At 57.3% G+C, this 21906-nt stretch overlaps 2 protein-coding genes across 4 annotated transcripts in view; one reads left to right on the top strand and one right to left on the bottom strand.

The window, feature by feature from the left end:
• TMEM104 (transmembrane protein 104) overlaps window positions 1-14872 on the top strand; it is a 52738-nt gene extending 37866 nt beyond the window's left edge. Inside the window, exons 9-10 of one of the 3 annotated variants that reach the window (XR_003399662.1) lie at window positions 1587-4160; window positions 14860-14872. Coding sequence is in view for 1 of the 3 variants with exons in the window: in XM_026861095.1 (XP_026716896.1) it covers window positions 1587-2347 (761 nt within the window). In the remaining 2 variants the exon portion in view is untranslated. Of the gene's footprint in view, window positions 1-1586; window positions 5553-14859 lie in introns of those variants that run through there. The other 2 variants (XR_003399661.1, XM_026861095.1) reach the window with 2 other exon arrangements.
• On the bottom strand, window positions 8518-18458 carry GRIN2C (glutamate ionotropic receptor NMDA type subunit 2C). The gene is made up of 12 exons (XM_026861288.1): window positions 17788-18458; window positions 15495-16090; window positions 14850-14964; window positions 14051-14262; window positions 13778-13946; window positions 13249-13402; window positions 11817-11942; window positions 11501-11730; window positions 11138-11298; window positions 10395-10582; window positions 9611-9843; window positions 8518-9213 (listed from the first exon to the last, which is right to left on the bottom strand). The coding sequence occupies exons 1-12, from the start codon at window positions 18238-18240 to the stop codon at window positions 8518-8520; spliced, it is 3333 nt and encodes a 1110-aa protein (XP_026717089.1). The 5' UTR covers window positions 18241-18458.
• Between the last annotated feature and the right edge of the window lie 3448 nt (window positions 18459-21906).

The raw sequence follows: 21906 nt of genomic DNA, 5'->3' as shown, positions 1-21906 counted from the left end.
CTTGGTAAGCGCTCAGCACGTAGCTGGTGTTTGCTGCAGGAGGAAAAGGAGGATTGCTGTGAGAGGAGAAGCTGGATTTTGGAGAATGCCAAGGGTGTGCGGGAGGCAATGTTCAGTTAAGGTTAATCTGGTCTCACTGGGAACAGAAGAGGCAGCACTCACCAACTGGTCTGTAAGTACCTTTCCTGGTCCCGACTCTGTCAGGGTTTCCCACCTCCAGCCTGTGTCAGGCAGAGCAGTGCTGAGCACAGAGCAAGCCAGTGTCCTTGTCACCCCACTGCGAGCCTGCACAGCTCACAGCGCCGGTGGCCAGCCTCCTGTGGGCTTGGCCACACAACTATGCACCGCTCTGTTTAATTCCTCTGTATTTATATTTATGACATTCAAAGTTGTCCATAGTAGTAGTCTCAGCATTTTGTTATTTTTTTTCATTATCTGATAACTCATGGCTCTGCTCTGATGCCTCAAACCAGTGCAGGAGACAGTTCTGTGCAAGCCACGGTGGCCCATCTACTGCCAGCACCAGACTGTAAATCTTGCTGCTTGCTGCCCTGCCAGGCAGGGTTTTTTCCCCTGTTCCTTGTTAACTCCAGCAGCTGATGATCATCTTTCCCAGGTTGATGTGATTTCTGTGACACTAGAATTAGTTTTCTGCTGGTTTTATGTGCCATGCTAGGAATAACAGCCTAGCAGTAACTGCTTCTGGCTCAGATTTCCACCAGCAGAGTAAATAAGGGCATTAGCCCAATCTCTTCAATTCATTTTTGTCTATAGCACATTGCTTTTTGTGATAAGCTTTGTAAAATGTTGTTAGGCTTTTCCCTGACATAAGTGAAGGGTAGACAAGCAGACTTTGTGCCTAGAAGTGATAAATTTTAATAGCAGTCTTTCAGTGCTCCTTTAGTCCCTTCCAGACTGGCTTCTCCACCCTGGGATTAACTACAGACAGCCTGTTCCTCCTGCCTGGGAAATGGCTGGCTAGTTCTTGCTCTATCATGCCCGACAGATCACAGGGACAGGAAAGCTTGGTAGTAGCTGCTGCTCCCCTGCATTTGCCTGTGTGTGTAGGTGAGGTCTTGGAAACATTAGTCCAATTGCAACTGTGTAGGAGTATTACTGGGGTTGACTGCACCCAGGTTTAATCATTTCTTCCTTTAGAGGTCAAAGCTCAAACGTCTCTAAGCCATTTTTATATGGTGATAATTAGCCAAGATGCGTGGCAGAGGCATCCATGGTCTGAGACCCTTGAGGGCGAGGGGCTCAGCCAGCCGTGTTAGCGTTACACTTCTGAAGGGCCCGGAGCAACCGTTTGCTATCGGGGTGGGAGGGTGAGTCCCTGCAGGAAGGAGACTGGAGGGAGATGCCTGCCAAAGGCAGTCCTGAGCCCATTCCCGTATCTGCTGACTAGCACTGAAAGCAAGTCATGATTAATTCCTGTGTGCCTTGCCTTTGCTGTACCACCTTCCCCAGAGATAAGGAGACGTGGAGCAGGAGGGAGCGCTGGTGCCAAGCCTGCCGGTGCCGATGGGAGGAGGGTCGTGGGGAGTGCAGACCTGGGTTTGACCTGAAACCTTCTCTTTCTCCAGCTTTCATCCTCATGATTATTCTGGCCCTTATCCGCATCAGCAGAGGCCAAGCTGAAGGCCACCCGTCCATGGCCCAGCTGTCGGGCATCCGCAATCTCTTTGGGGTGTGCGTCTACTCCTTCATGTGCCAGCACTCCCTGCCGTCCCTCATCACACCCATCTCCAAGAAGAAACATGTCAACAAGCTCGTGCTGCTTGATTACATCCTGATCCTGGCTTTCTACAGCCTCCTGTCCTTCACTGCCATTTACTGCTTCCGCAATGACACCCTCATGGACATGTACACACTCAACTTCACCAACTGCAAGATCATCAGCGTTGCCTTCATTCGTTACTTCCTGGGCCTCTTCCCCGTCTTCACCATCAGCACCAACTTCCCCATCATCGCAGTGACCCTGCGCAACAACTGGAAGACCCTTTTCCACAGAGAAGGGGGGACCTACCCATGGGTGGTGGATAGGATTGTCTTTCCTGCCATCACGCTGATTCCCCCAGTGCTGGTAGCTTTTTGCACCCACGACCTGGAGTCCTTGGTGGGGATCACGGGAGCCTACGCTGGCAATGGGATCCAGTATCTCATTCCAGCCTTCCTGGCATACTGCAGTCGGAAGGACACTCAGTTGGTTTTCGGCAGCGGGACGGTTAACAAGCACCTCTCCCCTTTCCGGCACACCTTCTGGATTGTGTTCGTGCTCATATGGGGCTTTTCTTGCTTTGTGTTTGTGACTGCGAACATTGTCCTGAGCGAGTCAAAACTCTGATGTGGGGGTAGCAGCATGCTCCCTCCTGGGCTCCTGAGACTTCAGCATTTCAGCTCCCACTCTGGGACTGTGGAGTGGGGGAGAGGCAATATGAAGGGAAATTTCCAGGCCGTCGGCTTGGTGGCACAGGTTAGACCTGTACACAGACTTTCTTCACTCCGTTTTGGGTGTGGATGGAGTGGATTTAGCCTTGTTACAATCCTGGTTCTCAGACCTGCTATCCAAAGCCATGGGGCTGAGCCCTTGGCAGCCTGCACGATTAACCAGTGTCCAGCCATTTCAGCCTGCAGCTCTGTTGGAGCAGCACTTTCTCTGTCCCTACAGTGGCTCTCTGTGTGCTGCAGGTCTCGGCACACAAGAGAGCAGACAGCCTTGGCTGCTCACTACACTAATCGGCTGAATGTCCCTTCTCCCAAAGACAGGGACGTGCTGTGCAGAATCTGGCAGGAGTTTGGGAGAACTGAGTCTCTTCCTTTTGCTGAGACCCCTTCAAACCAACCTCCTGTGCCAGCTGAGGGAAGAAAATAGGGTGGGAATAGACCTAATTCAGAGGAAAACAATTTTGTGCTCTGTTACATTTTCTTTTTCTAGAGGCATTAACCTGTTTGTGCACCATGGATTGCCTGGGATCTTTTGCTTAGAGATGGATTTCTCCAGCCCAGGAGTTTACATTCACACTTCTCATCCTGTTCCTGTGCTGTGGCAGCCCCAGCCGGACAGAGCAATGCCCCTATGCATGCAGAGACACAGCTCTTGACCCCTGGAAAGGAAACTGCAGCCTTGCATCCCTCGGCTCCTGCATGCAGCTGGCAGAGCCCTTCTCCCTGTCCCACCTTTGCACGGGGCTGGTACAACAGCCAGACCCTGACTCCAGTGGTCAGGATTGATGTGGGCTGGGGAGCTGCTAATTACCCAGTCCCCACACGCGGGAGGCCGGCAAGAGCTCTGGCTGTGCACACCGATGCTTTTCCAGCCTCCTGCGCTGGGTAATGAGCCTTGAAACAAGGTGGGTGTTAACTCAAGGGAGCAGGCTGGTGCCAGGAGGAAGCGGCGGTGCCCTGGCTTAGCTCTGCCTGCCTGCAGGAGCAGAGCTCCCCAGCGCTGCGGCAGAGCGAAAACTGAAACCCTGCTGGAGCTGGGCTTGAATCCCCCCCTTTTCTCTTTCTGCACGGGGTTGTGGTGGGCTTTGGGCTGGTCCTGCTCAACTTATCTGAGAATTAGGCTGCCTGTTACCTTGGGTGGCCAGTGCTCTGGGTGAGTCTCTGCTTCTGGGGGTCACTCTAACACCACATGGTGACAAACACTGGGTCCTGTGCTCTGAGGCCCTTGGGCAAAGATCGTGGGTTTTCTAACAAAAGGAAGAACTTAAAAGTTTTCACCTGAAATATTTTAAACCCCCTTATTAAAGCCAGTTCAAAGCCAGGTGCATGTCACTTCTGTTAGATCCTCTTGCCCTCTGCACTTGCTGCAGTATTAAGTGTCACTGCTCGCTAAAGCAAGCTTTGAACTGCAGCTCTTTTTAATCAAGCCCTGTTTTCAAGTAGGACTTTCTGGTTTCCATATGACCTGAAGTGCTCCTCCTGGGGGAATATGCAAGTACCTGGAGCTGTATAAAAACACTTCATGGCTTTTAAAGCAAAACCCTGCACCTCTCAAGCCTGAGCACCGCCAGTGTGTCCTTGCGAAGCTGCTTGGAGAGGATCTGGGGGGGACTGTTTGCCTCCTCTCCAGCTTGATCCTAAACAGGAATTGGCAGCCCTCGCTGGTGAGTTTAAACATCCCCAAGTGCCCCAGGGAAGCTGATGTGGCAGGTGTCTCAGGAAAAGGTGGGTTGAAGGACAAATTCATGGGGCAGCAGAGCTTGGAGCCACCTGCGAGGCAGCGGGGAGCTGGGCAGAGCCGGAGGGAGGAATTTAATGCTGATGAGCCTTTGGGAAGCTGGAGAGGCGGCGGGGGCTGTTCCTGTGCACAAGTGCACAGGTGGGGGTTTATGGAGGGGGCTGAGGCCTTTCCTGTGGTGCTGGCTGCCCATGCTTTGCAAGGCACTTGGCTCAGCCTCCCTCCCTTCAAGTGCCCATTTCAATCTCTTGCCTTCACATTTCATTGCCAGCCAGCGAATGGGGCTGTTTGCAGTTAGTTCATCTCCTCTCCTCCCTTCCCCTGTTGGGGTTGCCCTTGGTCTCCCTCCCTTCCTGCCCCTGTTTGAGGCAGGGTGCCCTCCTGCCTGCTTTGCCTGGGGTGGGAGCAGGCAGGGAACCCTGCCTGGCACACCCTCTTCTGCAATCTCTTACACTTAAAGATGTGCCTTCTCTCCCTGGCCGGGGCGCCCACCTCTCCTGCTCAGCACACTCTGGCAGTGACTTCTAAGAGCTGCTTCCATCCGGGTTTTGGAGGCCGTGGCACAGTGAGGGCTCACGTGCTGGCCCCAGCCTTTGCTGGGGTACCTTACCGAGAAGGACTCTGGTCCCCAAGGAGCACGAGTGCTTCTTAAATAAATAACCACAAACTCCCAGACACCCGCTGTCCTTGCACAGCAGCAAAACAAATCTGTCTGAGGAATCGGGGTGATTAACAGAAAGAAGCTCTACAGTAGAGAGAACATTTTTCATATAAAACATGACAACAATGCCTTAAAAATTACTGGAGAAAGCGGGAAGGGGATGGCTCAGCGGAGCCAGCGCTGGCCGGGGGGACACTGGGTGTCCCTGGCTCGGTGCAGGGCAGGAGCTCCCTCCTCTCACCCATCACGAATGAGTCTATTTTTATTTGGCCATTATCAACACTAACACTTCATTATTACAGATTCTCACGTGATGCTTGTCCTGACTGTAATTAGGTTTCAAAAAATGGGATTAAAACCAATAAAATGCACATTATACATCTGGTTTAGTCTGGCTTCTTTTCCCCCCCCCCCTTTCCTCTTCTCGTGTGTGCACTCAGCAGCTCTTCCTGGCGGGGACGGCTGTGACTGATGGGGCTGCAGGCCAAGGAGAAATGGGAAGCGGGGAGGCTAATGGAGACCCTCACCTCTTCTTCTCTATTAGCCTCCTGCGACTCTGGGCGGTAGCTGCAAACTCAATTAAAACATCTGTACTTTCCCCTTCTCAATTACGGCTCTTTACACTTAAAACCAAACAAATTGAATTGCTCCGCCGCCTCAGGCTGCAAAGGCAGTTTCTGCCAACAAATTTATTATCGCCATAAAGCGCAGCTTGATTTATGTTAAAATATTAAAACAGATCTTTATGATGGAAATAAACACTTTCTGCTGTGATTCTCTCAAAGGACCTCACAAGCAGTAGAGGATTTTGGGGCTTGGGCCATAAATCTGAGAACAAACTGGCATCGGGGATGGATTTGGTCTTTTGCAGCACTTCGAAGAGCAATGGCCAGGCAAAGAAAAATAAAAAACCTCGATCCTGAGAGGCAGGTTTAGGCAAGGCTTGAACCTTGCCAAGAAGCAGTGTCTGGGAGGGGTTGACCTGTTTAAAGGTTTGGGGGAAGGTGCTCACTGGCCTTTCCCCATACAGGTTTGGACAGGCGGGCCCTGGCTGTGTTGTGCCCTGGCCTTGCAGGGCCGAGGGACCCCGGGGGGGTTTCATGCCATGGAGTTGCCCTGGCAGGAGCTGGGGGGCAGCTGCATGTCCTTCTCCCTTGAGCATCCTTGGGCATTGGCGTGACAACACCCTGCTGTCCCCACACCCACACTAGCACTTTCCTGGCTCTGTACCTGTTCTGGTCTATGATTAACCAGCTCCCTGTGCCCTGACCTGAGCCACCATCTCCCCATAGCAGCACCTTGACACTGGAAACCTTCCCTGTGGCTGAGCCTGCCTTGTTCCCCCTTTCCTCAGCAGGATGGTTCTCGTGACGCCGAGTGATGGGAATGGTGAAAATAATACATGCCATGGCGATGGCAGAGCCAGCAGAGGCAGGGGTGGGTGCTGGGGGAGGCTTCGTCAGGGGGGGCACTGCCTGCCCCCCCAGCAGGGCCAAGCCTGGGAGGCAGGTGGCCAGCAGTGAGCTGGCTGTATTTCTCTTAGCACATAAATGGCAGCCCGCAGCGTCCCAGGGCGGCACGGGTGCCAGAGCCGGCTGAATTAAAAAGTGATTGATTAGACAATTTCACCAAAAAGAAGTAATATCCCTCAGTGGCTGTTAAGCACTAAACTACCCAACCCCTGCTTTGGAAAGCCCAGTCAGAGGGTGCTTCCAGGCTGCTGCTTCCCTGCAGATCTGTCCCTGGTGCACCTCGGGCCAGGGGATGCTGCAGGAGCAGCTCAGCCCTTCCTTGGTCCAGGGTGGGGGGTGTTACGCAGGTCCCACGTGCTTTAGGCTGCCCCTTCCCCTGTGCCCCGTTCCACTCCTCTCCCAGGTTTGCATCTGGCACCAGGAATGGGAGAAAACTAATGCTTTCCCATCCCAGTTAGCATATAAAGATGATATGCAAATGCCTCCACGTGGGTCATCCAGAATGACACCAGCCTTACACCAGGTGCTGACACCTATTCCTGGGGCCACATCCCCTAGGGGCACCCATGGCACCCCCCATTTGCCCTGTCCCTCGCTGTCCTCAGCCTCCCGCAGCAAAACCCTTCAACAAAACATGAAGCAAATCCTTTTGGTCGCTGCTGAGTCACTGGGGACATCACTAATTAGCTTAAAACATGGGTTGGGAATTTTTGATTTTTTTTTTTTTTTTCCTCCCACCTTTTCTGCTCCCTTTTGTTCTCAGAACCCCAACTCCAGCTCAGGTCTGGCCCCTGACCCCGAAGGTGCAGCTGTGTGTGCTGGCTTCCTTGGGCCAGAAAGCCACAATTTGGGGGAAAGCTCCTCAGAGCACATTGGAGCCTCCTGGGGACCTGCCTGTCACCCCCAGAGGTGTCCAGGGTACCCAGCCGGGGAGCACTGCCCTGGGCAAATGGCTGCCATCTCCTGGGGCAGCCCCGCAAGGCTCCCCTTGCCTTCAACGAGGTTTATTTACAGCCCTTATTTATATATCAGCACCTTCCTCCCTCACCACGAGGCTTCAGCAGGGCTGCCAAAGCAATTAAGAGACAATTGCGATGATAAATAACTAAAGGGAATTAAGGCACCAGCATCGTCCTGTGATGGCAGCCAGGCTGGGGGGAGGGAGCTGGCTGGGTTTAACCCCATACAGATGGGTGGATGGCTTGACAGACAGATAGATGGACAGATATTGCCAATGTGGCTGGGCCGTTCCTGACCTCCCTGGGGCTTTGCAGCCATCCCTGGGGCAGGGCTGGATGTCCCAGAGCAGCCCCTGCCATCATCCCTGGCTGCTTGGTGGCTGCTAGCAACCCCAACGGGTGCTTTTAAATAGGGAAGAAAAAAAAAAAAAAAAAAAAAAAAAAAAAAGAAAATATCTTTAGAGCAGCTTCTTGAGGGGGAAATGTTCATCCAGGAAGGTGATGCTGAACCAGCCAGGAAGAGCCTGAGGGCTGGCATCTCCCTGCATAGTCCCAGCCCTATCCCAGGATGGAGCTGGTAAAGGGGTGGCCACTGTCCTGGGCCCAGATGGCCTCGGGTCCCGCTCCCCAAAAACCCTCTCCCCTGCCCAGTGCTGCCTGTAACTCACAGCCACCCCTGCCCACGCCTCTGCCAGCCCAGCAGAGAAAGGGCTGTGTTAGACATGTACATTGAGAGAAGAATTAAACCCCGCTCATCTGTCGCACCTGATTTATGGCTTCATCAGCCCTGAAAAGGTGGGAGGAATTTTTTTCCCTTTCTCATTCCCCCGCAGAACACCTTCCCGGGGCTGCCATGCCGTGCCCCAGCTCCCTGCTGGTTTGCAGCCATGGGAGCATCCCTCACTGCCCTGAGCTCGCAGCCATCCCTGCCCAGCACCCCGAAACCTGAGCGGGGTGCAGGAACTCTGGCTTCAGTGCTCGGCTCCAGCCTCAGCACAGGTTGATGGCTCCTACATAATTATCCCTCAGCGCAGTTTAATGAATTCCCATTTTCCTTTGTTTGGCTGCTGCCAGTGGGACGAGCCTGTGCTGGGGTTCAGCAGTAAAGGGCTGTGAGCAGGGACAAGCACCCCCTGACAGCAGGTAAAGCCAAGGGCAGCCCTGGGCTCATCACCGGAGAATGGAAAAAGGGTCCCCAGTCAGCTGAAAATGTCTCTTTAATGACCTGGACATGGTGTTTCAAGTCCCGTGTCCCCCATCCCCCTGGAGCAGGGGGGTGTTTTGCAGCCGGTCCCCCCGCCCTGCCGGCCGCTTGTGCTCCCTGTAGATGTCCGGCGGTGGGAGGTCCCTGGGGGATGTGGGGGGCGGAAGGGGAGCCCCAACATGATTCCCTACCAGCACCTGCTCCCCAAAATCTCTCCCCGGGGAGGTCTTCACCAGGAGGTGAGGGAAACCTGGGAGGGCTTCATCCCCCACACAACCACCCCGAAACTTCAGGGGGTGGAGGAGGCGGGGGACATGCTCGTTTGCCCCTCTCCACTTTTCCTCCCCAGGCAGCCGGGAGTCCACGGGGATGGGCTGGGGCAGTGGCAGCCCCAGAGGAGCACCCTTGGGAGCATAGGCTCTCCCCAGCTTCTCAGGGGGGGCCAGGCCAGAGGAGGGGGCCCGGTGGGCACCAGTGCTGTTCTGCACCACGAGCTGGGGTGTCCTCAGGGAGAAGGTGGTCTGGAGGCGCTCGCTGTGACTGCTCCAGTCCTCGATGGTGCGGGTGGCCTGTTCCAGCGAGCCGCCCACACTGGCCGTTGTCACCATCTCCTTGGCCGCCTGCAGCATCTTCAGCACATTAGCCTGGGCCGAGCTGGCAGTGACATCGGGTGTGGGCGCCCGCCCGGGGCTCGCCAGGGTCTGCACCCCGCTGAAGCAGCTGTAGATGCCCTGCAGAGAGAAAGGGGGGGTCCCCCACCATCAGCAGGATCACTGGGGTCCTGCACCCGTGAACTTGCCCTGCCGAGCTGAGATGATGCTGCTGAGGCTGGGATGTCTTGATGGCACTGATGTCCCCCCCCAGCATCCCCAGCACTGCCAGGGTGGGTGACACCATCTTCCGTCACCCCTTTCCCCAGAGGTGCTAATATGGATGCAGGGTCACTCCCAGGGCTGAGCCCATTCCCCAAAACCTGGCTTTTCTCCCCAACCATGTGTTCACATCAGCATGAACATCCAGCTCCTCCAGTGCAGGTCAAAAGGACAATGCCCACCAGGCCGTGCCCATCCCCCTGACACTCTGGGAGGACATTTGGGCGCCTCGAGAGTCCCTGGCAGCATCACTCACCCTGCTGATGGCCAGGAGGAAGTCAAGCTTGTGGGACTTGGGGACAGAGTGACGCAGCTTCCAGTAGACGAGGTGCTCCCAGGCAAAGACCAGCAGGCTCAGCCCCATGGCCACCAGCAGCATGTAGAAAACCCCGGCCATGTTGTCGATGTCCAATTTGCTGCTCATCACCTCGTTCTTCTCATTCTGGCAGATCCCTGACAGCCAAACTGTCTCCAGCTTCTGGGTCTCACCTGAGGCCAAACATGCACAGTGGTGGGGTGGGGTGAAAATTCCCCCCATGGGCACCACCTCCCCAAGGACAATCCCTTGCCCATCCCCACCCCGCCATGGCTGGAGGAGGAGAAAGCCACCCCAAAGCTTCTGGAGCTTTTACCACCTAGTCCTTGCTGCTGCCCTTGGCCTGAGCATCCCACCAGTCCCTTGCCCTTCTCCAGGGCCCTCTCCTGTCTCTGTTCCCCATCCAGCCATGCTTACTGTCCCCCTCCCAGGCTTCTCCTCCTGACCCTCATATTTTTTGCATGGCCACCTCCAGGATTTTACAGCCTGTAGGAAGAAGAGGAACTGCAGAGGGAATGACCCCCCAGCGCCCAGCTGGAGAGGTGCGCTGGATTTAATGTCCCCTGAAAGGAGCTGGTGGAGAGGCCCCTCAGTGACATCCTGCAAGGAGCTGTGGAGGCTGCACCGGGTCTGGGGACAAAGCCCTGGTCCCTGGGTTAATTACAGGGCAGTGGTGGGGTGAGGATGGGGACAGGGCTAATGAGAAGCTCGTGTGAGCACCCACCATCTCCCAGGAACTGGAGCAGGGCCAGGTCGATGGCCCTCTTCCAACGCGAGTCCTTCTGTAGGGCGATGCCGTAGCCTGTGGTGGCAAACACCTTCCCGCTGCCGATGGTCACCAGCTTGCAGCCCTCGTCCTTGCCTGCCATGTAGTTGAGCACCGCTGCGTCGTAGATGAAGGCATCCAGCTTCCTGCCCCACCAATGGGAGGGAGGGTGAGGGCAAGGCTGGTAGCCCTTTTTTCGGGGGGGGGCTGTACCTCTTTTGGGGGAACTCTACCCCTTTTGGATAGCTATAGCCCATCTGGAGGGGGTTGTGTCCCCTTTGGCAGTCTCTGCCTCGTCTTGGAGAGCTATAACCCCACTTGGCAGGGAAGTACCCAACCTGGGGAGACTCTATCCCATTTAGGGGAGCCATACCCCATTTAGGGGAGGGCTGCATCCCTTTTGGGGGGAGCTGTATGAAGCTGTACCCCATCTGCAGGAGGTGGTACCCTGTTTGAGGGGGCCCATACCACATGCAGGGAACGTGCACATAGTCACACCCCATCTGGAGAGCTGTACCCAGCCTGGGGAGCCCATATCTCATGGTGGTGGTGGGATGTACCCCAGCTGGGGAAGCCCTACCCCATCTGGGAGGCACTGTACCCCATCCCAGGGAGTTGTAGTTCATTTGAGGGTCCTGTATCCCATTTGGAGGAGCTGTACCCCAGGTCTGGGAGCTGTACCGCATCTGGGGGAGCCGTACCCCATTTTGAGGCTGGTGAGTGCGTCCTCCACGGAGCGCTGGTTGTACTTCACCATGTGGGTGTGCATGTCAGGGTAGTTGCTGCGGATGTTCCTCTCGGTGCTGCCGTTGGGGACGGTGCCGAAGCGGAAGGGGGGGTACTGCTCCTGTGGCTTCTGAAACTGCAACAGGGAGCCCCGGGGAGTGGCATCACGTGGCGTCCATCTCCCCTGACATGTCCCCTGCCATGTCCCCCTTTCCCACAGCCAGCCCTCCATCCACCCATGCCCAGACAGCTGACAGTGATGTGCCGCTCTCCCAAGTTCTCCCCACCCAAAAAACCTTATTATTTTTTAGGAACCCCAATGCAATTGACAGCCCCACCTTCCTGTCGCTCAGCCCTGACACGGTGTCGATGTACTGCTCCTGGATCATGAAGGCAGCTAGGTTGGCGGTGTAGCTGGCGAGGAAGATGACGGCGAAGAAGGCCCAGATGAGAACCATGATCTTGCTAGTGGTGCCCTTGGGGTTCTCGATGGGCACTGAGTTGTTGAAGACCAGAGCCCACAGCAGCCACACCGACTTGCCGATGGTGAAGGAGGGACCTCCCGGCCCTGCAGGGACAGGGGACAGAGGGGACAGCCATCAGCCCAGCTGGGGATGTGTCCCCCCGACCCAGCTCCCACCTTCCCCAACTCACTCTTGCCACTGGTGAGGTTCTGGTTGTAGCCAACGGGGCTGAAATACTCAAACACGAAGACAGTGACAGCCACCACGGTGAGACACATCACGAACATCATGACCCACACGGCTGGGCTGTAAGGCTCTGCAAGGCAAGTGGGACTCCATCAGCCCCCCTGGGACACCCCATGCCCCCCTGGGGACCCCCAGGATCCCTCCCCTATGGGACAGAACTCATCCTTGTGAATATTGCCCCTCCTCAGAGAGGAGATGGGGCTGGCAGCACTGCGGCCAAGCAGATCCACAGGGAATCAGGAGGGAAGGGTGCTGCTGCGAGACGGGGATGCAGCCACGCTTCCCTGCCTAAACAAAACAGGCTTTTATCAATGAGGAGATAATGAGCTAATGAGATGCTGCCCATCTCCAGGGTCATCGGCAGGAGAGCTTCCCATGGGAACATGCATTGTCCCCTGTGATGGCTCTGGCCATGGGACCATGCCTGCACTGAGTATGGGACCCCTCAGCCCCCCTCAGTCCCTGGGAGAGCCTCTCAGGAGCCGGGAGTGGGCAGTGAGCCCCCACCTGCCCGGAATGAGCTGGGACGGGGAGGTGGGAGCGGTGAGGACGCATCCAAGCCTTCAACGTGCGGCTGCCGAGGTCCATTTGTCAGCACGTCCTTCGCTGTCAGGGAGGAGGAGGAGAGGCCTCCCCTGATGGGGATGCGGCTCATTAGTGCATGAGGCGGGAGGCGCGGGGACCACGGACCAGGCCAGTGAAGGTGACCCCTGCTTTGGGGGGGTGGGTAGAGGGGGCCCCGTGGTTTGGAGGGGACAGGAGGGGGAGGATGCGCCCAGGCTGGCAGTGTCCCACACTGCATGGTACCCCTGGCCCCCGCACCCACCCGCATCCTCCCCGCATGGGAGCCTGGCTCCAGCCGAGCCGGGACGCTGTCTCTGTGCCCTTGCCGAGAGCCTCAAGCCCTGCCTGAGCGCTCAGGCTGAATTTCCTGATGACCTTGGCCAGTCTCCTCCCCTTCCTAGGCTGCAGCTTAGCTTTTTTAAAACTCATTAAATAAAACTTTTAGCACTGGCGGTTTCCTACACTTGGCTTAACCACAGGCTCTGGTGGTGGTGGCAGAGAAGGGGTCCCCAGAGCAGAGCTCAGAGTTGGCAAATCCCCACCTTGCCTCCCCCCACATCCCCGTCCTCCCTCCTCCACACAAGTAATGAAGAGGAGGAAACACCCGATCCCAGCCTCTGTCTCTGTAATAAAAGGATTATTCAAGCTATGGGAGGAGGAAGCCCCAAAGTCAGCAGCACAATCTCCTTCCCTTATGACTTAGGCTTTTTTTTTCTGGAAAGTTATTAAAACTGAACAATATTTCTAATTTGCATTTGTCACAAGCATGGGATGAACTGACAGACAGATGGATGGAGAGACACTCAGCTCACCCAGGAAGGCAGACGGGGACACAGTGCCGTTGCTCCTGGCCACCATGACGCTGATGCCCGTCTCCACGAAGGGCACGGAGAAGTCCACGATCTCGGAGCGCTCCTCGTTGATGGTGAGGGAGCCGATGGCCATGTCTGCGCGCTTGTAGTACACCTGGGGAAGGGGCAGATGGTCTCGGGATGGGCAGATGAACAGGCAGAGGGACCAACCACCTTCCCCAGGGTTTTCCTCACCTCCAGCATTTCCAACCCTAACTGTTGTCTTTTTAAAAAAATAAGTATTAGCTTCTTAAATGACCAGTGACACAAACACAACAAGCTGTGAGGCTGTAAATGTTCAGTTGACTCTCTCCCCATTCTCCACGAAGCCTTGCCCATAAGCTCATGCCAAGCTGTCCCCTGCCCAGAGTCCCACCACAGACATCCTGACCCCATCTCCGGCAGGAAAGCCCCAGCTCAGGGCATGGCCCGAGCGACCGGTGCCCCCAGGAAGGGCCGAAGGTGGGGTCTGAGCCATGCCCACCCCTACCTCACCAATCATGCCGTTCCAGACCCCACGGACGATCTTGCCGTGTTTGCCGTTGGTCACGAGGTAGAGGTCGTATGAGAACTTCACCACCTTGGCCAGCTTCTTCAGGATGTCGATGCAGAAGCCCTTGCAGCACAGTTTGGTGTAGGGATCCGCGAGGCCATCACCACTGAAACCACACCAGGAAAAATGGGTTGGAGCACCCAAAGATGCTCTGAGCACCCTGGTGCCTCCTGGCCACCAAAATTGCTGAGCTCCATCCTCGCTGCTCACCTCTGGGAGGAGTTGGTTTGCTTGCGACAGGGCACGGTGTTGCGCACGCAGACCCCAGTGCTGGGGTCCGTGTTCTCCACGATGACAAAGGGTCTCTCCTCCAGTGTGGCCACTGTCAGGTGGCGGTTATCGGCCACGGGCTGTAGGAAGGAGCCATAGCGGGGCCACACCGGGTACTTCATGTGGATGATGCCTTTCTCCCACTTGCCCACCTGCCCCCAAGGGAGAATGCACTGTCACCCCAGTGAGGGGCTCTGGGGGTCACATGGGGTCCCGTGTCCACCCTCCCCACACCTTTGGGGCTTGTTTCTCCAGGACCATTGTTAGGCTGAAGCTCAGCCATGCGAGACCCATCTCAGCATCCCCTTCCCCACGCACCCACTGCCCACAGGGCAAGGTGTTTCCTCCTGGGCTCCAAACAGTAGGCTTGGGTAAACACAAACCTGGCTAACTTCACCCAAAATACTTTTGAACTAGAAAAAAAAAGCACCTCTGTGCAGCTTGTTTCAGGTCTAGATGTTTGGCTGTTGTTCTCCAGAGGTGGGAAGCTGCATTTTTGCCTCTTTTGGATCTTTTCAGCCAAACTGCAGGGAAAAACCCCCAGTTCTTGGCAGATATTTGGTGCCTGGCATTGCTGCGAAGCCCCATCACTCCACCATGGGTACTTTTGGTACCAGCTATAGGTTTTGCATGGGACAACCTGCCTTAGGGTGGAACCTCAGTCCGTGCATGGCCCCAGGCTCACCCTGCCCAGCCACCCCCCTCAGTGTGCCCATCCCGGGGGTTCCATGGCTCCTACCATCTCCCAGAGCCGGTGCTGGTTGAGCGAGATCACCACCATGGTGGGCCTAACCAGGTAGCCACCTTCATTGAAGGAGAAATCCCTGTGCTCCCACGTCACATTGAGGAGGTGCCTGGTGGGACACAGCACCCGTAAGCCCCGGGCTGTGCAGCCCAGCCCTGTACAGCCCTGCTCCCCGTCCTCCTCCTCCCCCTTCAGCTCCAGCCAGGCTGCCACGGGTCCCATGGTGAGATGTGGGGCTTGGAGCTGGGCACCAGGTTTAGCGCCTACACAAGGGGCAGCAGGGAGCTGGAGAAAGCGCTGCCAGCAAGGAGGCACCGAGGATGGACAACTGCAGGGTTGAGGATGCACAAATGGCTACAGCAGCCCCGAGGTGCTGTGTCTGCGCTGCAAAGCAGGGCTGTGAACCCCCCCGACACCCTCGTGGGTTCTGGGTCACAGAGAAGTATGGGAAAAGGCAAGAGCTGCTCTGGGGGAGGTGTTCCAGGAGAAACCCAGCCAAGAGGCACGAATCACCAGCTGCAGCTCACAGCGCGCACCCTCCCCCTCTCCTGCCAGCTCCATCCTCCTCCTCCCCGGCCCCTTCCCTGTTTCCCCATTCCCCCCATTTCACACCCATCCCAGTGTGTCCCCAAATCTCACCGGTAGAAGCTGGTGTTGGCGGTGGTTGCTCCAGTGGGGGCCTGGCAGTCCCGTCCCACCTCTGGGAGGTAGCCGTGGGCCCGGAAGAAGCTGGCCGCCCCCATGGCAATGATGGCCACCCCATCCCGCACCTTCTGCCGCAGGCTCAACTTCCAGCTCTCCGTCACCACACTGATAAGGCCAACGGGGAAGGAGGCAGGTGGCACCTCCATGTTGCCCACCGCCAGGCTGGGCACAATCCAGACGTAGCCTGGCCCCACGAGGCCAGCTTGCTCTGCCATGGTGAAGAGGTACTCGGCCTCCTCTCGTGAGCAGTAGACAATGAGGACCTGGGCATCAATCTGCCGCAAGAGCCGCTGCATCCTGGAGCTGCTTCGCTCCTGGCTCATCTCAAAGGTGAGCACCTCCTGCAGCTCCCAGCCGAAGTAGCTGGCGTCAGTGAAGGAGCGGATGACGTCCAGGAAGATGTTGTAGCCCGGGTAGAGGCTGGTGATGACGGCAAAGGAGCCCCAGTCGTATTCCTCCAGCACCTTGAAGAGCACCTGGATTTGCTGCTCGATGGAGACACCCAGCTGCAGGAAAGCTGAGCCAGGCTCCTGCAGGAGGAGAAGGGGTCAGGGTCTGCTCCAGCACCATGGTCCAGGTCTGTTGTACCCTGCAAGCCACCTTGAATTTGCCATCATGAAGGGTTCAAGGGAGCCATGAACTGGTGTGGTCCATGGACTGAAGACACCCAAAAAGGGACTGATCCACCTGTGGTCTCCAAGGAACCTCATCCCATGCAAAGGGTCAAGCCCTGCAGCCTCTCCTCTGTTTCTCAGCTTATTGATCAAAAATTCATCCACCCTCCAAAGGAGACCAACAATTCCTCCTTAAACCAGGAGAGGTTTATGCTCTGCCAGGAGCATAAATTCCATCCCAGCTCGGACTTGCTACCTGCTGCCGGAGCCCGTACGGCTCCTTCCCTCCCACCCCACCTCCCTGGCCATCTGGCCTCTCATTAGCAAACCTTAATTGATCTGATTCTGTCTTAAATGATTCAGTGACTGGCATTTGCAGAAGGTCGCGTGCAGGCAGCAGGGTTTTTCCACCCAGACCCCCTCCACCTCCAGATAAGTAGTTTTTCAAACGAGGCTGGTGGTCTGGCCTGAGGGATGAGCTCTGGGGAGTCCCAGACAGGGAGCAGGAGCTGCTAGGGACCTTGGACCCATGGGAGGAAGAGGAGGAGGTCGAGCCTTCAGACAGATCCCTCCACTGTCCCTGAAATTCCCAACCCCTGGAAAAAGCTGCAGAAAAACACCCAGACTACAGCAAAGCCATGGATATTTTTTGGTTGCCTGCGGCTCCACCTGAGCCCTCTGCATCCTCCTGAGCCTTCTGCACCCACCTCAGCCCATTGCACCCACATGAGTCCATTGCACCCACTGCCACACACCCACTGTGAGCAGCAGCTCGGGGTGGTCTGGGAGCACTGGTCGGTGCAGGCAGGGCTGCTGAGGTGCCATGCAGGGAGTTTAGACCCCAAAACCTCTGGGCAAGCAGAGCATGAAAGCAATGCCCCAAGGCACAGAAGGGTTTCCATCCCAGGGCTGCTGCTGTGGGAAGGTGCCAGCACCAGGACACCCCTGATGCCCAGACTGGGCAGGGTGAGAGGAGCAGCCAGGAGGAGATAACCCAGACCTCTTCCCTGGGAGCCTTGCTGCAGCCCATCGCCACCTGCCCAGCACCCTCCAGCTTGGCTCCAGCTCTCCCAGCCACCAGTGCTTCCCGGCAGGCAGGTGACAGTGACAGCGCCAGTGACAGTGTGATGCCAGCAAGGAGCAGAGAAGCCAAAATTCCTGTTTCAGCCCGTGGCGCACCTGAGATCGCTGCCACAGATGAGCAAGGCTTCTCCATGCTGCCTGCTTGGCCATTTCAGGGCTGGATCCGGCCCTGGCAGGGTGGGGAGGGAGGATGATGGGGACATTCCAATCCTCTGCTGCCCTGGCAGCCCGGCACCCCATGGTGGGCACAGCCTGGAGGGTTCGGGAAGCAGGACACCGGGGAAGGTCCCTCCACAGGGCACTGAAGTCCTCTCCCACATCCCATCAACAGGACCCCTCCTAGCAGTCCCTTCCATGTCCCGCTGCCCCAGTCAGCCACGCTGCCACAGCCACTGCCTGTTCCTGCCCACGAGCCCCCACGCTGCAGCTCAGCAGCTCCTCTGCCCTCCAGCACTTCATATCCCATATCTACTCCTCTCTAGTAATCCCTCATTTCTCCCACTCTCCCTGGAAATAAGCGGGTGGCTCACCTTCGGGGTCAGGACCACAGCAGACCCCCCACTGATGCTGATGACGGGGACTTGGGTCTGGGAGGAGATGAAGTCAAGGATCTGGGCCACGGCCTCCGTGCCAACGTTGTCCTCGAAGACGATACCGTGGATCTTGTGGCTGGCGAGGATGTTGCAGATCTGGGTGAGGAGGGTGCTGGGGTTGGTGTTGTTGACGATGACGGTGATGGGGTGGATCTCCAGGGGCATGTCCAGGAAGCTCTGGGGACTCAGGCGGGAGCGGATGTGCAGGGGGTAGGACGTGCCCCCAAACACCACGGCCACGTTGACCACAGGCTCCTCGGGGCCCGGCAGCAGCAGGTCCGTGAAGGCAGCCGAGCAGCCCAGCACCATCGACAGTAGCAGAGCTTGTGCCAGCGCTCTGCCCATGTCCACTGCCGCGTCCCTGCCAGGATGGGACACAGCCCCTCGCATCCAGCTGCCTGCCAGGACCCCTGGCCCTGCTCACCCCAGCCCTCCTCACCACCCTGGGCAGCACCAGGGTGGCTTTGACCCCAGGGAGAGAGGGGGACCCTTGTCCTTTAGAGGCCGGACATGGTGGAACCACATACCCACCACCCACCACCCTCCCCAGTGCCATCTCCCTTGTCCCCAGTACCACCAACCACTAACCTTTGCTAGTCATTTCCCCCTTCCCACCACCACCCCATCCCCATCCCACCACCAGATCCTGTCCCAGTCCCATTGCCCTCCCACCCTTATCTCTTCTCCAAAAGCCATGACTGCTACAATGCTCCTTGTTGCCCCTTTGGCCAGGGACAGCAGTAAGAGGTGACAGGAGGATCTGGCAGCTCCCTGGTGCCTCTCTCCACAGCTGACAGCCATCTTCAATACTTAAAGGCTTTGCCCTTGACGGAGGGTTCAGCTCTGCAACCCCCATGTTGAGATTTTGCAAACCACATGGTCACCGGAGCAGCTGGTCCCCTGCCTGTCCCTTGCCCACCACCCTGCCCCAGCTCCCTCACTGCCGCTTCCCATATCCCAGCCAAAGTGCCCTTCTGGGCCCTTATCTCCAAGTTTCCCCCCTGGACACCCACTGGCACTGCCCGCCTGGCTGGGCCACCCACCGCACCGCGTCTCTGCCAGCTGCACCCCAAAGCCAGCCAATTCCCCACTGACTGCGTGTGCCCAGCCCACAGGACAGCCCCTGAGGGAGGGCACACGTCCCTGCCCATGGTGATGAACCCCCGCGTTGGAGCTCACGCCCTCCTTAGAGCTCTCCAGCAAAACCAGCATGTGGCAAGACCCACGGCCAGGGGCATCTGAGCCTCTCCAAGCCCCGTTGTCCCCAGGGCCACTGCCACAGTGCCACGCTGGGCAGCAGGGAGGGGACAGGCACCCCTCTGCGGTGGCACCAGCCACGCGCCAGCATTGTTCCATGCAGCAAAATGCCAGCTGGTGCTTGGAAAAGTCACTTGCAATTAAAAGCTGCTGTTGCTTAACGTGTCCTCGGCACAGCCAAAGGAGCCCCTCGCTGAGTCCCGGATGGTTTTGGGGTCTGGGCTGCCCAGGGGACCCACACCCCAACACCCCTCCATGCCGCAGTGATGGACAGACCCTCAGCACACTGCAAAAGAACTGCCAGCGTGTTGGACTGAAAACGCAGGAAATAAACCCAGCGACTGCCTGGGCACCCTGCGAGAGCTGTATGGTGTGGATTTGAGCGCCAGGGTTGTCCCCTCTGGAAAGACAGGGGACATGATCCCCATGTCCCCCTCCTGCACCCCATGGGTGCCAGGAGAGCTTGGGCACCTGGCCGGGCACCGATTCTCACCAGGCAGCATCTCTTAGCCAGACTGGTTTTGGCATGGAATCATCCACCCCCAGCACCCACCAGCACCCAGAGGGGTCCACCCTGCCCGGCTGCATCCCCCTCACTGACCCACATCGCAGCCGGCCGAGCCGCAGGAGCCACGACGCCACACTGATGGCCGCAGCCAGGGCCCCTTGGCCGGAGAGGGCGGCAGGTGAGTCATGCCATGCTGGCAGCATCCCACGCTCTGGCATGGCCAGCCCAGCGGCGGGGCGGCCCGCGCCACCCGCTCCTCACTGCAAATTCCCGAGTATTTTTAGTCCCGTGATAAATAATTCATCGGGAATCCGGCACCAGCTACCCGATCAGAGAGGAAGGGGAGCAACACACCACCCAAAACAAACAGAGCCACTCTCCCAGCAGCTCTGCCCGGCTGAGCCCTCCTCAAGGACATTTAAATATACTCTGGGCCCTCATGGTGACTGATCAGATTTGCTCGTGCCAGCCCTGGCACCTCACCCATCCCAGGTCCTTATCCTACTCTTCCTCAACACAGCTATTCCCTGTGCTCGGGAGCCTCTTCTAGCACCAAGTAATCCAAGCACAGGCCAACAAATCCCTCCTGTGATGCCAAGAACTGCCGCCGAAGGGGTTGCTCTGCTCCCAGCTTCAACTGGGAGCACATTTCAGCAAACTGGTTTCCCACTGGACCGAGCCGCAGGTGGGAAGCATCCCCATCCCTCACAGCCGGAGCGCGATGGCAGTGGCAGAGGGGAGGTGGGCACGGGCACACCACAGCATTCAGACTCTGCCGAGACAACCAGGGGGATGGATTTCCAGCCTTCCCAGGAATCTGGTGCCACCGGTCAGAGCCAAGCGGCTCTCCACAGCCCTTAGGGGCTGCGGAGGAGGATGGGGGGGTTTAGGGCCAGCAAGCCCGGGGCTGGCAGGGGCTCCATGCGCAGGTTGGAGCCAGGGATGGCTGCTCCAAAATGGCCGGATTCAGGATGCAAAGCGCAGCGAGCTCCTCCAGCCCAGCCGGCTGTGCGCTTCAAGCCTGTTTTTTCCAGGAGCGAGCTAGAAGGGTGCAGGAAAATGTGGGGTTTTGAGGGGGGATGAGGGTGAGGAAGGCAAAATACAGGAAAGCGGTGAAGGCAGAGGAAGAACCAAGCCCGTCCCTGTGCTACCACCAGAGCAAAGGCTGCTCTTGCGCTCAGCACAACACGGCAAAGCCCCCATGGACTTCAAAAAACCCCACATTTTTCAACCTTGTAGCAAGCACTGCGGAATTTCTCCTTTGGGAAAAGGCTTTCCCAAAAGGGAGTTTTTTCCAGCCGGGCAAAGGGCAGGTGGCCGGACTGGAGCAGGAGGAAGGTGGCCCCAGCCGGGAGACTGGACAGGGCGATGCCACCTCCCAGCAGCCTCCCTGGGGACCAGAGGGCACCCCCAGAGCTGCTCAGTGGCTTTCACACTTGGTTTTTGTTGCTTTGGGGTGGTTTTGAGCAGGTTAACCCCTTTGCTGGGCATAGCTTCACCTGATACACCAAACAGTTGCAGAAACCTCCTGCTAAAGGTATCAAGCAAGCCCTTACCTCCCACCGCCCCCTGAAATGTCATTTTAATGCAACAGGGAAAGTTTTCTCCTAATTTTCAAGCTCCTTTTTGCCCTCCCTCAATCCCTTCCTTCCCTGCTCCGAGAGGGAGAAAGCTCATGCAGATTTTTTGACCTCAGGAAAGGGAGAAATAAAATCCCCAAATGCAAAATATCATTCAAGACAGACAGACCTTATCCCCCAAAAAAAAGCTTCTGAGCCCAAGCCCACAGGGAAGGCACAGCCTGTGCCAGGGAAGGGGAACCACTGCCGATGGATGGGAAGGACAGAACGAACCTGAACCTGGCGGGAGCCATGCAGGGCGGATGGGGGACAGCGGGGAGGGCATGGGGTTGTGCCGGGTCTTGTCATTGCCCGGATAAGGGAGACCCCTGTGGAGCAAGGAGACCTCGACGGAGCCCCCCAAAAGGAGGGAAAGCAGAAAAACCTCCCCCCACGCAGTGGGGGTTGACTCGGGAGGGAGAAGCACTGGCAGTCCCCGGCAAGCACCGTCTCCTTTCAACCTTCATCTGCCACCACCCAGCAGCACCCTCCTCTTCCTCACCCGCGCCTCTGACAGCAACAGTTGCGGGCCGGGGGCTGCGGGCCCGGGCGATGGCCCCGCACACGCACGCACCGAAACACAGCTTAAAAAGGTCGAATATGGATTAACCAAAAATAAACGCCAAGTGTCCTGCCTGCTGCTGGGTTACGCAAGGTGGCGGGGGGGGGGGG

Source organism: Athene cunicularia (assembly GCF_003259725.1).
Source record: "Athene cunicularia isolate RWA chromosome 18 unlocalized genomic scaffold, athCun1 chr18_part1, whole genome shotgun sequence".
Classification (NCBI taxonomy): domain Eukaryota; kingdom Metazoa; phylum Chordata; class Aves; order Strigiformes; family Strigidae; genus Athene; species Athene cunicularia.
This window is presented reverse-complemented; position numbering and strand designations above follow the sequence as displayed.